This window comes from Rhinoraja longicauda, chromosome 8 (assembly GCF_053455715.1).
Source record: "Rhinoraja longicauda isolate Sanriku21f chromosome 8, sRhiLon1.1, whole genome shotgun sequence".
NCBI lineage: Eukaryota > Metazoa > Chordata > Chondrichthyes > Rajiformes > Arhynchobatidae > Rhinoraja > Rhinoraja longicauda.
In genome coordinates, this window is record NC_135960.1 from 57212343 (window position 1) to 57229834 (window position 17492).

The 17492-nt window shown below is 40.8% G+C and overlaps 1 protein-coding gene across 4 annotated transcripts in view; it reads right to left on the reverse strand.

The window, feature by feature from the left end:
- pde1a (phosphodiesterase 1A, calmodulin-dependent) overlaps positions 1-17492 on the reverse strand; it is a 366356-nt gene that overhangs the window by 323626 nt on the left and 25238 nt on the right. Inside the window, exon 1 of one of the 4 annotated variants that reach the window (XM_078404066.1) lies at positions 6620-6884. The exons of the other annotated variants lie outside the window; for them this stretch is intronic. Within the exon in view, the coding sequence (XP_078260192.1) occupies positions 6620-6689 (70 nt within the window). The 5' untranslated portion in view covers positions 6690-6884. Of the gene's footprint in view, positions 1-6619; positions 6885-17492 lie in introns of those variants that run through there. 4 annotated transcript variants of the gene reach the window in all.

A 17492-nucleotide genomic window follows, 5' to 3' on the forward strand; every position in this document is an offset into this window, starting at 1 on the left:
AATCCAAAATAATGCTTCTACCATTCAGCTGTGGGGGCTATGTTACTGAGTATATTCAAAATGGAGATTTATAGATGTACAAGGAATTAAAGGAATCCTGGTTGTTCAGGAAGGTAGCATTGAGTTAAAAGAACAGTGGTGGTCTTATTGAATGATGAGCAGGCTTCAGGGGGGCAGTGGCAGGTTCTATTTATAATATGTTAAAGGAGGAGATATCAACACGTGATGAGTTAATGGGGCACAACCACCCCCCCCCCTCCCCCTCCCCCTCCCCCCCTCTCGTACCTATTTCTCCCTCCTCCCTCCCCTTCCACATACATTCCTTCCTCTAGCTTCACAATTTGCAACTCTTCAATCCTTTTGTCTCTTGTCCGAACATTTGCCTATTAACCCCCCCTCCCCCTCCCTCCCACCTGAATCCAGCTATAATTTGCTAGGCTTTGTCCTGCCCCTCCTATTTCCAGCCCACCCCCAATCAGTCTGAAGAAGGGTCTGGACCCAAAACGAAGGTTGAATTAGAGAGAAGAGACGTTGCAAATGTTTAATTGGATTAAATTTCAGATCATCTAGGTTTAGATGTAAATTAGGATTTAAAGAAAACCAAATCAAATTTAGGTTTTGCAACCTGCACGGCATCATAGAAGATTTTAGATTAGCGATTATCCACATGCATTTTAACAGAAACCTCAAGTTCAACAAAAATCAATGAATTTTTTTAAGCACATTTGGGCACAATTTTCTCAATTATGACCAAACCAGGTACTCTCTATCAAATCAAGTAAAAATATTTCTTCCACGTTTGTTGATGTTACAAAATTTGGCAGGATTGTGATTTGGAAGGTCGATGTAAAGAAGCTTTCTGGAGATATTTATAGACTGAAAAAGTGGGCAGGAATGTGGCAGGTGAAATATAATGTGGAAAAATGTGTAGTAATCACTTTGAAGCACAAAGCAGGAAAGCAGAGTACCTTTTTAAATGGTGAGAAATAATGTTCAAAGGAACCCATTTTCCAGCATTATCCCCATGTGCTTTGATTCCCCTAATGCCCAAGAATCTATTGATCCCCATTTTGAATTAACTCAATGACTTCCATAATTCTCTGATATAAAGAAACCCAAACAGTCCCCATCCTCCATGTGAAAATAAATGATTCTTATTTCGGAGCTGAATGGCCGATCCCTTATTTTGAGACTGGGTTAGTGGTAGCGAACAAGCAGATGCATCAGCCAATTGGAATATGCCTTTTACTGAGAGCCCTACAATGGGAAGGCATGTGGTATGACGCCCTGGGTTGTGAGAGGATTTAGGTGCAGGAGCAAACACGCACACCTTCAGATTCAGAGGCAGTTTCTTCCCAGCTGTTATCAGGCAACTGAACCACCCTGCCAACAACTAGAGAGCAGACCTGAACTACCTCATTGGAGACCCTTGGACTATCTTTCATCGGACTTTACTGGCTTTAGCTTGCACTAAACGTTATTCAGGCTGCATTTAGAGCATTGTGTTCAGTTTTGGTCACCGTGTTATACGAAAGACGTTGTCAAGCTGGAAAGGGTTCAGAGAAGATTTACCAGGATGTTGCCAGGACTCGAGCTATCGAGAGAGACTGAGCAGGCTGAAGCTTTATGCCTTGGAGTGCAGGAAGGGGTGATCTTATAGAGGTGTACAAAATTATGATAGGATTAGATTGGGTAAACACACAGTCTCTTGTCCAAGGTTGGGGAATTGAGAACCAGAGGGCATAGGTTTAAAGTGAGGGAGGGAAAGATTTAATAGGAACCTGAGGGGTAACTTTTTTTTACACAAAGGGTGGTGGGTGCATGAAATGTGCTGCTGAAAGAGGTAATTGGGGCAGGTAGTATCACAACGTTTAAGCAACATTTAGACGGATACATGCACAGGACAGGTTTAGAGGGACATGGCCCCAATGCAGGCAGGTAGGACTAGTGTAGATGGGACATGTTGGTCGGTGTGGGCCAGTTGGGCCAAAGGGCCTGTTTTCACGCTGTTTGACTATGACTTTACACTCACACAATGGGAATTTGGTGCTGCCTAGAAATGTCCTCTTCAAAGGATTACCTTTAAATTGGAAATAAATTGACTGACTCGTCCAAGCAAAAATCAAATCACCCCTCCACCATCAAGTTAAATTTAAATCCAACAATCCTGAAAAAGAAACGGCAAGCATCAGCTTTAGCAAAGTGAAAACATATCGGAGATTATTACAAGTCGAACATGTGGCAAGTATTCCCGCTGTTATTATGCCAATGCTCATTTTATTCAGGAGCTTGGAATCAATGGCCTAAGCAAAACAACACGATCCATGATATTTTCAATTTACAAAGAACAATTGGAAATATAAAAGTGCCAACTTTATCGTATGTGAGGCAAGAAAAAAAATGCTCATAACATTTCTCGCCTGATTCAAATAAAACATAAAAGGTCCTTAGAATCAAGGGCAGACGATACAAGGCCTTCTACGCCCGCACCTCCAGACTCAGGAACAGCTTCATCCCCAGGGCCATAGCTGCTATGAACCGGTCCTGCTGAGCCGGATGGTCACAACGCATAGATCAACTTGCACTTTACCCTGTCTAAAACTGTTACAATTGTTTCGTTGGGTTGCTGTTGTCTAAATTACTTAAATTATTGCATCGTATGGGAGGCGCATTCCCAATCTCGTTGTACCCCTGGGTACAATGACAATAAAGATATATTGTATTGTATTGTATTGTATTGTAAGGCCCCGTCACTCCCGCTTCTCCCAATCCACAAGATTTCCACAGGAAAAGTTCACTTCCAGTTTTAGTCCACTTTACTTTGGGTCTCCATGACTTCCATGAAGCTCCGGCCATTACCATTTGACCTGCATGAACACCGAAATCAGGAAATCAAAGTGTTGTTGAAGTAATAACGATGTGACATGGTCAATATTGTTCCTTGCAAGGAAAAACCGTGTAGCTGGTCTTGAGCAAGCTATTTGATGTGAGTGTAGGGATTCTCTGGAGCCTCTGTACAACACCAGAGGCTGGTCCTTTTGCCTACAACATGCTCACCAGAGAAAGGGGTGGGGAGGGTTAAAATCTATCTGACAAAATCTGAAGCCTTGCAGCACAGCAACACTTCATTTGCAGGCTTGGGATTACTCATGTGTTTAATGTAGGGTCATTGATCCCAGGTCTATTTATTACTAATCCTGCTTGTTGTCGCATAAATAGCAGTTGAGTTATGAGGCCAATATTTTCAGCAACACCTGACCAGGAAGTGCAGCAACTAAAAATGTCTAGATATTTCTGTACTGCATCTCACCACACCAATGAATTGGTGCAAGCTTTCTGCCTTCCCGTGGAGAAAAGAATGCAAGGTACTGACAGCTCCATACTCACCTACTGGCATGGTTGCAAAGGAAGCTAGATCTATTTTTGAGTCTGACCTAAACATCGTCTATTCATGTTCTTCAGAGATGTTGCCTGACGCGCTGAGTCATTCCAGCACTTTGTGTCTTTTTTAGTAAACCAGCATCTGCAGTTCCATGTATCTAGGTTTATTTCCTGATAACTATGGTAGTTCACTCTGCATTTATAGCATTTAGCCTCTTCTGATATATTTTTCTTTTTTTTTAGGATCCGAGTGTCGTTAGCAAGGACAGCATGAGAAGATGGTGTTTTTGTCCGCAGAAGGTAGTCCCACAGTGCTGTTGGGAAGAGCATTCCAAGATTCAAACCCACGACAATGAAGGACCACTGGTGTGTTTCCCAACTGGTGATATTAGGAACATAGAAACATCGAAAATAGGTACAGGAGTAGGCCATTCGGCCCTTAATGAGCCAGCACCGCCATTCAATATGATCATGGCTGATCATCCAGAATCAGTACCCCATTCCTGCGCCACCATTTATTTGACAGCAATTCGATACTGTCCAGGAGCTCCTATTTGAGATCTAAAATATACTGCCCAGCAATAAAGTATCTGGACTTACCATTTCAGCATTTATTATGTTTACACATTTTCATTAAAAAAAATGGTAAAATGACTAGGTGGGGGGGGGGGGGAGGAAGGAAGGGGGCAAGAAAGGATGGGGGGAGGGGAGGGAAGTGCAAGTGTAAGTTCGTTAAAATTAGAAAATTCAACATTCACACCGCTGGGTTGCAGTTACTGCATCGTTGCACAAATGCTGCTGTATTTTAGTCAACAAGTGGTGCATTATAGTTCCATTCGGGAAGATAGTTTTATCTTGTAATGCTAAGTAAGATATTGCCACCTGATGGGGAAATCCCAGCCAAACAAACTTACAGTGTAAATTACTTTGAGACAAACAAATACCATGGAGTACGGCGGCACTTGGCAAAAGCAGAACCAAGTAGGGGTGGGGTGCATGTGCACAGATCGCCACCGTCAGCTACCCCTCTTCCCAGATACACATTAGCAGAGCTGGTCCTCACACTCAACAAAGCAGTCTGAAGAAGGGTCTCAACCCAAAACGGCACCTATTCCTTTTCTCCAGAGATGCTGCCTGACCCGCCGAGTTACTCCAGCTTTTTGTGTCTATCATCGGTTTAAACCAGCATCTGCAGTTCCTTCCTTTATTTTAACTTGCTTTAGATGAGACATAAGCTCTGTCTATACTAGAGTATATGAAGTATAAGAAAATAACTGCAGATGCTGGTACAAATCGAAGGTGTTTATTCACAAAATGCTGGAGTAACTCAGCAGGTCAGGCAGCATCTCGGGAGAGAAAGAATGGGTGACGTTTCGGGTCGAGATGTTTTGGGTCTGAAGAAGGGTCTCGACCCGAAACGTCACCCATTCCTTCTCTCCCGAGATGCTGCCTGACCTGCTGAGTTACTCCAGCATTTTGTGAATAAATACCTGGAGCATATGAAACCAGGAGCAAAATAAAACAGCATTTGGCTTGCTTTTATCCGTTCAATGCCGTTCCTGAAGACAAATGCCATCTCTAGTTCTTTTAATCTAATAACATGTTAAACTGTTCAAACTTTCTCAAAATCTATCATTTAAGCAAAATTTGAAAGCTTTTAAGATTTGTACATTCAAGAACTTCATAATGTTTTTCTTATTGTAATTGCTGTTTCACTTCAATTTGCTTTGATATTTTCATCTCACATGCCAATACATGAATCATTTAATGCAGAAACAAATCTCTAAAGAAAGCAATTAACACATTGTGTTGTTATTGATTATCTTAATGTATGGCATGCTTGTGCTAACAATGTGCCCCCTAAGAAGGCAGCTGTCTGGTGTTGCTTAGCAACTGATGCCCCTGAATGACTATTTTGTGCATTTTCATCATGTGCTAAAGTCAGGAAGAGATGCCAAAAGCCTACATTTGTTTTTACGTTATATATAAAAGTTGAATTTGGAAAATAGTTACAAAAATCCCCACATACCTATGTACTTATATATATATATATATATATATAATTCAATTCGGGAAGATAGTTTTATCCTTAATGTAATATAATTACACATATTCAAAATGGATATAACAGGATATCAGTTTCTGATTTGGAAACATCTTAGATCATAAAAATGGTTAAATAAATGAATGCAAAAATAAAGTGTTGATTTTAAAGAAGTCTGAATAAAGTCTGATTCAGCCTTCAGTTCTTAAAGTCCTCCAGCCAGGTAATATTTCTTTGATGAAACAACATTAATATTAATAATAAAATCGTGATGAAAGCCCAGAAAATGCTTCAACTGATCATTTTTTTGTAATGTTCAATATTTACTGCGTGATATTGACTTGCAATATTCAGCACATTTTAGAACTCCAATCAAATTCATCCATTCATTCTGAGATAAATGCATGTGCAGAGATTGAAAAACAGAATCAATAATTGTAAACTTTTTTCCATTTATTTTTGTTTAAAATTTCAGACACAAGCATAAAAGAACTTGCAAAAAAAAAACACCAAGCAAGCATGATACATTTTTATACTAAGATTTTTTTTATGGTGCTGCCGTATCTTGTGGCCCCCATTAAACGAAAAACAAAATAAAACAGTTGTTGCTTTCAACTACTTACATTTTACTTTAGTTTGCGCAAATGAAGCAAAATGATAATGCATGTGCTGTAAGCAGCCAGTGCAGCTGAATGGCACGTTTGATTATGATTGCTTGAGGTACAGACACAATTACATTCTCCAAATACAAATTGAAAGGATGAAGATTAGAAAATTCCATCTGCCTACTCACAAGTTTTATAGAATATTCTGCTCAAAGACAAATATAAACAAATTAAAATAACTAAAATATTCTAGATTTGCTGCTGATGATCCCATGCAATTAACAATTAGGAAGGCAATGCTACTTCAAGTTTTGTACAACAAATATTCTTCCTTAAGGTTTGAACGAGATATTTTCTGATTTTCTAATTTGTTAACAAGTGTAGTTATCAAATACACTTATAATTAACAGTGCCTCAAATCAATAAGTAAAACTTAACCTGTTGTAGATGAACAATTATTGTACTTGTAAAAAATATACATTTAGAGAATAATTATCCAGTTTAAAAGTATAACTGCAATGACTAGTTTGAATGTGATGAACAACAAGCTGTCAAAAAAAAGGTTAATGTTAACAATATTTTTCCTTACCTATAGTAGGGATTATTTTATTCATGCTGAATTTGGCATCCTGGTGTTTACTAAATCCACTCTGCTTCATCCCAATCTTTGTGATACTTTTGTGTAATCCAACTGGTCTCACTTCAGGCTTGCTAGCACAGACTGCACTTGCACTGAAAATCAGCTTTTAAACCCTGCCACACTCCTCTGGGCTAGAAGGCTTCACCATTGAGTGAATCCAGTACTTAGCAGGATGTGCATCTCGCAGCTCAACAGCCAATTACAATGTGTCTGCCTCTGCCTCTCTACAATGCTCTGAGAATGTGTGATGATTTTCACAGAATCAGTCATTTTCCTTTGCCAGTGCTACAAGTTGAAATATAACCAGTTCCCGGTATTTCCTTTATATGTGTCAGACAGGGACTTTGCAACAGTAAAAATGCTCTAATGTAAAATGTTTAATGTAAATGGTGTTGTTCTAAACAAATTCAATTGCAATGGAAAGAAAGGTCTAATATCCTACATAATCCATTGATTTCTGCATGTTTTCTTAAACCCATGAAATCCACTGTGCCTTGTGCTGAAGCTCATTCTGCAAAACTCAAAATTCAATGCTGAAATTGTCTTTTTTCACAAAATTGTTGGACATTAAGGATTCTGTAGGCAATGCAACTTAGATTACCACAAAACGTCTCTTACACTGTGACCAGTTTTCACAAGCATTTCTCTTTATTCCTGAAAAGTTACACGATCATTTTCTTGGCAACTAAAATGCCATGGCTCTTCCCGTGATGGGCATTTTAATAGCATGGTTCCTCCTAAGCATAGCAATGTGCACAAGGCCTCAAAACCTAGAAAATGACTAGTCCTTTGCAGGACACAACGTATTTTCTCTTAAAGAAATGCACTTGCTGCATGGTTTTGTTGAAAATTATATCAATGTTCTTTAAATGTAATGAGCACTGCAATTTGCTAATCTGCCTCCCATTCTCCTTATAACAAAATATAGGAAGGAACTGGAGATGCCGATTAAAAAGGTCTTGAATTCGGAAACCAAATATACCCACTTTGACTATTTTATATGCCGCCTGGGCTCAATTTGCTTCAAATGTAATTTAAAAAGCAGCTGGGGGAATTGTAAAAGATTCCCAAAGCTTGCACATTGTTGTTAAAGTACTAACAAACTGGAGAAGAAAAAAAAAATTATAGCTTAGAACTTGATGCTTGAGGTGACTCAGCAATTTACATGGGGAGGTTGATAAAGGCAATTGGAGTAAAAAAGAAAGATGTTATATCTTGTGCAAATTGTTAGAGACCAGAATGTATATCATGGAAGTCAGATGTTCTGCTGGAATATAAAACCTCTTTAAATTGTTATTTAGAAATGTACGCTATTTTAATGAGGAACACCCCTCCATTTTCTCCTGATCGGATTCGGAATACATTTCTTCCTTGTATCTAATCAATGGGTGGGGGGCTTGGCATTGTGCAGAGTTTTGGTGTGTTCATTTAAAGGCTGAATATTATAATAGGCAATTATATCCAAGAAACATGAGCTTTGATGGGACAATTAGTCTTTGTTTGATCTTGATTTATACTCCGATGCCATGGCAACTCATGAAAGGAGAGGGTAAAGCAAAACAAAAACCCCAACTAATTTCACTGCACATATGAACCAGAGCTTGTTTCTATCAAATTACTTGGAGAATACTGGACTTTGATCACTAGCGCTAGTGGTGGCCTTCTTTTACACTGCACTTCCTGAATGTAGTTCCATTGGAGTCAATGGAACAATGTGGAAAATGTTTGATATTTCCGATATGTGTCCAAAATACTAAGACACATACATAAAACAACTGGAATTTGCATTCGTACATCTTTAATTTGTTCAGTTTATTCCGAGGTGCTGAACAAAAGAGATTTTGGAAAGGCATACGAGTACAGATATTTAAAAGGAATAGATGAACAGATGAACAAAGGCTTGACCATGAGGTAGATTTTAAGGAGCAACTTAAAGGAGGTACAGAAGAGGAAATTAGATTCATAGAGTCATACAGCACGGAAACAGGCCCTTCGGCCCAACTTGCCCATGCTGACCAAGGTGCCCTATAGACAGCTCATTCCGTATACCCCCCACCCTCTGAGTAAAAAAATTGCCCTTCAGGTTCCTATTAAATATTTCCCCTCTCACAAAACTATGTCCTCTGGTTCTTGATTGCCCTGCTCTGGGTAAAAGACTCTATGCATTCACCCTGTCTATTCCTCTCATGGTCTTATACACCTCCATAAGATCACTCCTGAGACTGATGTACTCCAAGGAATAAAGTCCTAGACTGCCCAGCCTCTCCCTGCAGTTCAGGCCCTCAAGTCCTGGCAACATCCTCGTAAATTTTCTCTACTCTTTCTAGCTTAACAACATCCTTCCATATGTAGGTTGACCAAAACTGACCAAAATACAGTAAACCCTCATTATAAGGAACCAATGGTGTCGGTTATTCCAATTGTCTGCTATAACCAAGTAAGGGTTTTCCCCTCATTGTGATCACTGCCGGAGGTCGGGGGTCAGAATCCTGTAGCCCTGTCACTGGGAGCCCAGTGGGACCTCCATCACCACACGAAGAGTTGCAGCCCAAGATGGCTGCCCAGCACCACCTTGTCCAGTGCAGCTGGGGAACGGCAATAACCGCTGCCCCTGCTGCAGATTCCCACATTCAGAGATTGAGAGCAAAATGAGAGGTGTGGGGCATTGGGATGGCAGTGTGGTGGGGTGAGGAAACACTGTCCCACTCCAAGTGAGATTCCCACGAGCAATTGCCCATGTGTTCTGGGTGAAAGGATTTGACCCTAAACATTAACCGTTTCTCCATCCAAAAACACTAACCTGCCTAACATGCTGAATGTACAAAGTTCTTAACAGCTAAATATATATTTTTATTACTGCAAGCTAAAAATACTAAAGGCTGTTTAATGGTGTTAAGTGTTGAATGAAGCAATTGCTTGTCAATTTTACTGGCCTGTCAATTTCAATTACAACTACAGGGTAACTAGCATGTGTTCTTAAAGAGATAGTCTGCCATAACCAAAATCCTTTATAAAGAAGACCGTAACAATGAGGGGTTACTGTACTCCAAATGCAGTCTCACAAACGTCTTATACAACTGTAACATAACATCCCCAAACTTCTATACTCAATTCCCTGACTGATGAAGGCCAATGCACCAAACGCTTCTTGACCACCTATGGTGCCACTCTCAAGGAACTATGTACCTGCACTCCTAAATCTGTCTGCTCTGCAATACTCCCCAGGGCCCTGCCATTCACTGAGAAGATCCTGCCCTGGTTTGACTTCCCAAAATGCAATACATCGCACGCACCTGCATTAAACTCCATTAATCATTCCTCCACTGGGCCAACTGATCAAAACCCTACTATAATTTTTGATAACCACCTTTGTTATCCAGAACAATAAGGTTTTAACAACTCTGGACTTTTTCAATAAAGTCATAAACAGTTAAAGCAGGGATGTCATGCTGAACTTATAAAACTCTGCTAGAGTATTGTGTTCAATGATGATCACTTCATTAAAAGTAGGATTGGCAGATGGTGGAGAGAGAAGATGTGAAATAACATACTTCGAATGAGTTACAAAGACAATTGCAAAGAGGCTGGGACTGTTTCTTTTAAAAAGAGAAAGCTGATCAAACATCTGAAAGTATATAAAATGATGAGGACCTGGTCAGAATGTACAACAGGAAGCTATTCTCTTTAGTGGAGAGATTGAGGACAAGGGGTCAAAGTATAAAATGAAGGGTCAGAGAATTAGTTGCATGGTGAAAATATTTTCTTTTTATTCAGCCTGTGGTTGATATCTGGACTGTACATGTGGTGGAGAGATGTTCCTTGCCACCTTTACAAGAGAATTGGGTAAATAGGTGATGAGTAATGCAAGCCAATGGACAATGCGTCAGGAATGAAATTAGTGAATTGCTCTGTTGCAGTGTTATCTCCAGGCACGTCTTGGACAAGGCTATGAGAAACCAGCAGCATTTGGTCCTCAAAAAAATAAACAAAACCACCAACAAATTAAAAAGGAAACACTTGTTATCATTTTCAGAGTGTTATAGTTTCACCACTGTCTATTGAGAGGACATTTCATTGATCACAAACCCCTATTTGTCATCTGGATCCACGATCAGCAAATCTTCAAAGACAGCCTCCAAGATGCCGACAAGGGCAGTTTTGAGCTCCAGTATTGCGATCTGATTGAGTATCCGCCTTGCAAACAAAACACAGTTGCTGATGTTTCGTTTACAGATTATGAGTTGAAGAAAGAACATTACAGCACAGGAACAGGCCCGTCCGCCCACAATGTCCATGCCGATCATGGTGCCAAGTTAAATTAATCTCCGATGCCTCCATATGATTCACATTGGCCCATTCCCGTCATATTCATGTGCCTATCCAAAAGCCTCTAAAATGCCGCTATCATTTCTGCCTCCACCACCATCCCTGGCAGCAAGTTCCAGGCACCCACTCTTGAAGATTCTGAGCAGGTGGCGAAAGCATGAATTTTGCAATACAATCAATAGGTGTTAACTCAAGAGTCAAGAGTGTTTTATTGTCATATGCCCCAGAGAGAACAATGACATTCTTACTTGCAGCAGCACAACAGAATATGTGAACAGAGTACACTGTATCCAATATAATAAGTGAGAGAGAAAAAAAAAGTTCAGTGTGTGTATACACATACTCACAAATACACATATATAGGGATTATATAATATACACACACACATACATACATACATACACACAAAAACCAAACAATAACAGTGCGGTAATAACAATAATAGTCTAAGCTGGAGTAACTCAGCGGCACAGGCAGCATCTCCGGAGAGAAGGAATGGGTGACGTTTCAGTTGAGACTCTTCTTCTTCACCTATTCCTTCTCTCCAGAGATGCTGCCTGTCCCATTGAGTAGCTCCAGCTTTTTGTGGCTATCTTCGGTTTAAACCAGCATCTGCAGTTCCTTCTTACACAATAATAGTCTATGTAGTTCAGAGCATATTTGAGGTTGTAGTATTTAATAACATAGAAACATAGAAAATAGGTGCAGGAGTAGGCCATTCGGCCCTTTGAACCAGCATCACCATTCAATATGATCATGGCTGATCATCTAAAATCAGTACCCTGTTCCTGCTTTTTCCCCATATTCCTTGATTCCGTTAGCCCCAAGAGCTAAATCCAACTCTCTCTTGAAAACATCCAGTGAATTGGCCTCCACTGCCTTCTGTGGCAGAGAATTCCACAGATTCACAACTCTCTGGGTGAAAAAGGTTTTTCCTCATCTCAGTCCTAAATGGTCTACCCCTTAACCTTAAACTGTGACCCCTGGTTCTGGAGTCCCCCAACATCGGGAACATTTTTCCTGCATCTAGCCTGTCCAATCCGCTAAGAATTTTTATATGTTTCAAGAAGATCCCCTCTCATCCTTCTAAATTCCAACCAATGCAAGCCCTGTTTCTGTGCTGTATCTCCAAACTAAACCGTATTCGAGCTCTGACGCGGAGACCACATTGGAGTATCCACGGGAACAGCGAGCTGACTGGCAGAGCCGGCCCCATGGGACGGCAGCAGCGCACAGCTACCGAGATTCGAAACTCGGTAATATAGCAGTGGGCCTAAAGAAATGTTCACCCAGGTGGGAGTGTGCATAAGTGGCCTATTACGTAAGTACAGGTACGGCCTGTACAGCTCAGGAACGGGCCCAATGACCTACAATGTCTACACCAACCACAATGCCAAGTTAAACATCCCAAGGATGAAATAAACCGTCCTGAACAGAGAACCTCTGCTGCATATGTGTAGGATGGAACTGCAGATGCTGGTTTAAACCCAAGATAAACACAAAGAGCTGGAGTAACTCAGCGGGATAGGTAGCAGCTCCGGAGAGAAGGAATGGGTGACGTCTCCTTTATCATCGTTCTTGGTTCTTGGTTCTTGGTCCTCCAAAATATTCCAAATGGAATTTAAACTGGAGGTGGCGGAGTATGGACTTAAGCAAGAAGGGCTTCTTGGAGAAGAAGAGCTGCCTTAAATGTAGTTGCGTCTGGTTGAGTAACTATAGTAGAGTGAAGACTATTCCATGCTTTAATTGTGTGAGGGAAGAATGAATTGCTATACACATCTGTCTTGATAGCTGGTATCTCAAATTGAATCGAATGCCCTCGTCTACTCCTGATAGGTTGGGTTTGGTGTAGATGTGGTAATCTATGTCGAGCTGACCATTTAACATTTTGTAAAAACAGGCCAAACGGTGGGCTTTACGTCTGTCTTGGAAAGTGTTCCACCCCAATGAGTTTAGAAGTTCGGTAACATTCACTTCTCTCTCATAGGTATTTGTAACAAAACGAGCTGCCTGTCTTTGGACACGTTCGATGGAAGAAATGGTTTTGTTTGTGTATGGGTCCCATGCTGCAACAGCGCAGTCCAAATGTGGTCTAACAAGGGTGAAGTATAACTTCTCCTTGATAGAAGTTGAACAATAATAAAAGTTGCGTCTCAGAAAATTTAGGACACCTGTTGCTTTCACCGTTGCATGATGAGTCAGACCATTCCAACATAGATCGTTCTGTAATTTGATGCCAAGATTCTTGGTCTGTTTTGATTCTTCAATGGTGGCACCAATGATATTATATGATGTTTCGCCTGGTTTCCTCCTCCTGGTGACACGCATGGTTTCACATTTGGAAGGATTGAACTACATCCCCCATTGTTGTGGCCACTCAACCATAGTATCCAGATCTTTTTGGAGAGCATCTTTATCATCAGCTGACTTAATTGGACTGTACAGCAAACAATCATCAGCGAATAGTCTGGTCGTGCTTAGAACTTTTTCATGGATGTCATTAATGTAAAGCAATTATTGTGATCATTTGGTCTTTTCTTCGAATGGATAAGCACACAAACATAAAGCTTTTCATTGTACCCCAGCTACATGTGACAGTAACCAACTAAATCAGGTGATGCATTGGGTCAGAAAAAATATAAAGCCTGTCAGAGCCTCCTTTATCAGAATGTCATCCTATATTACCCCCTATATCGGCACGGTGTTTCAAAGAATTAATGTTAATTTGCAGGAGAGTATAACCTGAGACACAATTCCAGCTGTGGAGTTAACCTGCACAACCTTTTCAGACAGACTGTGCTGATTTCTGTCAGGAAGGCAAGAATAATCTGCTAATTATTAAATTGCTAATCCTCATTGGTGCACACCTGAAATAGATTGAAGTTAGTTCAGTGGGATCCAGCTTGACAGAGGAACACGTAATTGAAAGCTGAGATGAATCACGGCAATACCTGATTAAACTGATACCAGTTCACCTCATTTTCATTTGAAAACTTCACAAACTTCAACAGCGGCAGCGTGTTCGCCCGCCCCGGATCGGACTTATCATCGGCGGAGCCGGCCGTCTTCGGAGGCTGCGGGAGCGGCTGCGACTCGCCTTAGGCTCGGGCCGCTGCGGACCGTCCGGGGCGGCCTCCAACCACAACAACCTGGCCGCGGGAGAAGACGGCAGGAGAAGGGAAAGACATTGTGGCCTTCCATCACAGTGAGGAGAGGACTGGAGGAGACTCACTGTGATAGATGTTTCTTTGATGGATGTTTCTTTTTTTGTGTGTTTTTGGGGTTGTGTAATTTTAATGCCTATTTAATGCTTTTATTGTTGGACTGTGGGTGACTGAATTTCGTCCAATATTGGATGACAAATAAAGCTATCTTGGATCTTGAATCTTGAATCTTGAAATACAATGACAATGAGAATTAATTACTTTCTCCACCTTACCTTTGCCTCCACTGGTGAAGTGCAAAGGTCTCTATGTGTTTTGAAGATCAATCATGGGTTGACTAGCTTGTTTTTCAAACATCGGTACAGTGGCGCAGCAGCAGAGTTGCTGCCTTACAACGCTTGAAGTGCCGGAAACCCGGGTTCGATCCCAACTATGGGTGCTGTCTGAATGGAGTTTGTATGTTCTCCCCTTGACCTGCGTGGGTTTTCTCCGAGATTTTCAGTTTCCTCCCACACTCCAAAGACGTACAAGTTTGTAGGTTAATTGGCTTGGTATAAATGCAAATTGTCCATAGTGTGTGTAGGGTAGGGTTAATGTGTGGGGATCGCTGGCCGGTGTGGACTCGGTGGGCCGAAGGGCCTGTTTCTGTGCTGTATCTCAGAACTAATACTAAATTAAACATCGTAGAGCATCACATTCCACGAGAGGTTTTATCCCAGCTGAGCTGTTCATATGTCATGGACTTTGAGTTTAATATGCCCTGATTGGAGGGGAGAGGAGAAAGGTGGCAGGAGAAACAAGAGCTAATGGGAAGAGGCAAAGAGACGCAATTCAAGTGAAATCTAAAAAAATCAGGTGTCAAGAATGATGAATGGGAATGATTCAAAACCGTGGGATGTTGGTGAAAGGTGTGTCTGCAGTCTGAAGCAATATCTTGTGTGAATTGTAGGCTTGATTAGAAGTCTCCACGTTGACCAAATATTGTAGACAGAGGCTACAATGCATGTCAAAGTAATATGGCTTGATGCAACTATCTCAGCCGTTGGTTGTGATTCAACCAACAAAGACGCTATACATCACTGGTGACTTTCGTCAAGATCTCAGAGGTTCAGATCAAGCAACGACCACAGTAGAAGAGAACTGGATGGCTGCTCAAAAAGTGAAAGCATCTAAGGAAGCCAGTTAACAGGCTAAATCTGTACGTTTCTCACAAGGAGAAGAAAGTCACATGATCTGTGTGTAAATATGTAAATGTCATATGAGTAGTGTCCTCATAAGTGCAATGCAACCCCACACTTACTATGGTGAGAAATCCCTGACACGATGTAACTAGGACATAAGCCACCTCCAGATACCTTTCTTGATTAATACAGGTGTCAGGGGTTATGGGGAGGAGGCAGGAGAATGGGGTTAGGAGGCAGCGATAGATCAGCCATGATTGAATGGTGGAGTAGACTTGATGAGCTGAATGGTCTAATTCTACTATTCCTTATGACCTTATGAACCATACCAATAGTTCTGGAATTGAACTTTATGGTCTATCACAATCTGCATGTGATGCAAATTTTTATTTATATAAACACTAAACTTTGCTAATAGAGTGCAAATAACTTAATGATCGATGGATTTCTGACTCAATGATAATTTCAATTCAGTACATCTGATTCACCATTATCCCATCAAAGATGTCCAAGTCTCCAGCAAAAACTAATCACTTGATTTAAATTGGCTGCATTGGGAAATGAAGCCAAGTTGTTGCACTTCAAAATATGTATTGGGATTTGCAACTTCCAGTAGCCTAACGGGGCTAGGCTGAGTGCTAGGCTTTAGGCACTGACGGTTCCCCCTGACGTCAGATGCCACCTTGTATCTAAAGTACCATTTGCACTCGTAGTGAGTCAGATGTATAAGCAGTGAAATCATCTTTATTTGTTGGGACTAAATATATGCAGGAGTATCAGCAGCCTGTTACACTTGCCTCCCAACATTGAGTTCCATTGAAGCAATGGGGCAATCATTGTGGAATCCATTGCCACTGAAGGCTGTGGAGGCCAAGTCAATGGATATCTTTCAGGCAGAGATTGACAAATTATCGATGAGTATGGGTGTCAGGGATTGAGGGGAGAAGGCAGGAGAATGGGGTTGAGAAGGAAAGATAGATCAACCATGATTGAATGGCAGAGTAGACTTGATGGGTGGAATGGCCTAATTCTGCTCCTACAACTTATGAACTTAAGAAATGATCAGTGCAGAGTAAAGGCATTGACTTGAAGTACAGACTTTCTTCCTCCCTCTGCAGAAACTGTTAAATGTGCTAGGTATTCATCACACTTCCATTATTTTATTTCACACCTCTTTCATCCGTGGTAATTTGCTTTAATGTGCAGTATGTGCAAAAAAGGTTTGTGTCACCTAATATTTTTGCATTATGACATTACAGGTCACAAATTTATCACAAATTTAAAAGACCTTTTGGGAACCAAACTCATAGCAATGGACCAGAATTTCAAATGGTGGAACAATAGTGAGGATGTGCTTACCTATATCATGGGAGGCTTTGATAACAACTTCTAGTATGCACATGGTGCAGTTAAATGGAGAAATCCAGTTGAGGCACTCTGTAAATCTCTAATGCTCCACAAGATACAATATTGCAGCCGTCTCCAGCATAATCAGTGCCAACCAATGAACTGACAACAACCTCATTTCATTCTTACTTTGAAAAACACAGAATTTGGTCCTGTTAATGATATTTGCATTTTCAATGGTTTGCCAAGCGAGAACTAATTTTCAAGAAAAGACACAAAATGCCTGAGTAACTCAGTGGGTCAGGCAGCATCTCTTGAGAACATGGATAGGTAATGTTTGGGTCAGGCCTGAAATGTCATTTTTCTACGTTCTCCAGAGATACTGTCTTACCTGAGGAGTTGCTCCAGCATTTGGGTTTTGTTTTTTTGTAAACCAGCTCCTGCAGTTCCTTGTGTTTCTCACAATTTTTCAAATGTCTCTCTGGCCTTAATAATAAAGAAATCATTTGTAGATAGTTATTCACTCAAATATTTCAAAATCCCATGCTTTTTACAATAAATCTTCACCACTGATATCATTCTACTCCAATATTCGCATTTAAAACAGCCATAAGGGGGGAAAAAACTGATTTGCTATCATCTTTACACCCAACTTGTAATAATGAGTTTCGTAAGTTTAAGATTACAGTCACAATCACTTAAAGGTAAGGAAGCTCTTAAATGCCAGCACTTAAAAAGAGCAGAGGAGCACAGAGGCATTGCAGTCGAGTTGCTGCCCGACAGCGCCAGAGACCCAGGTTCCA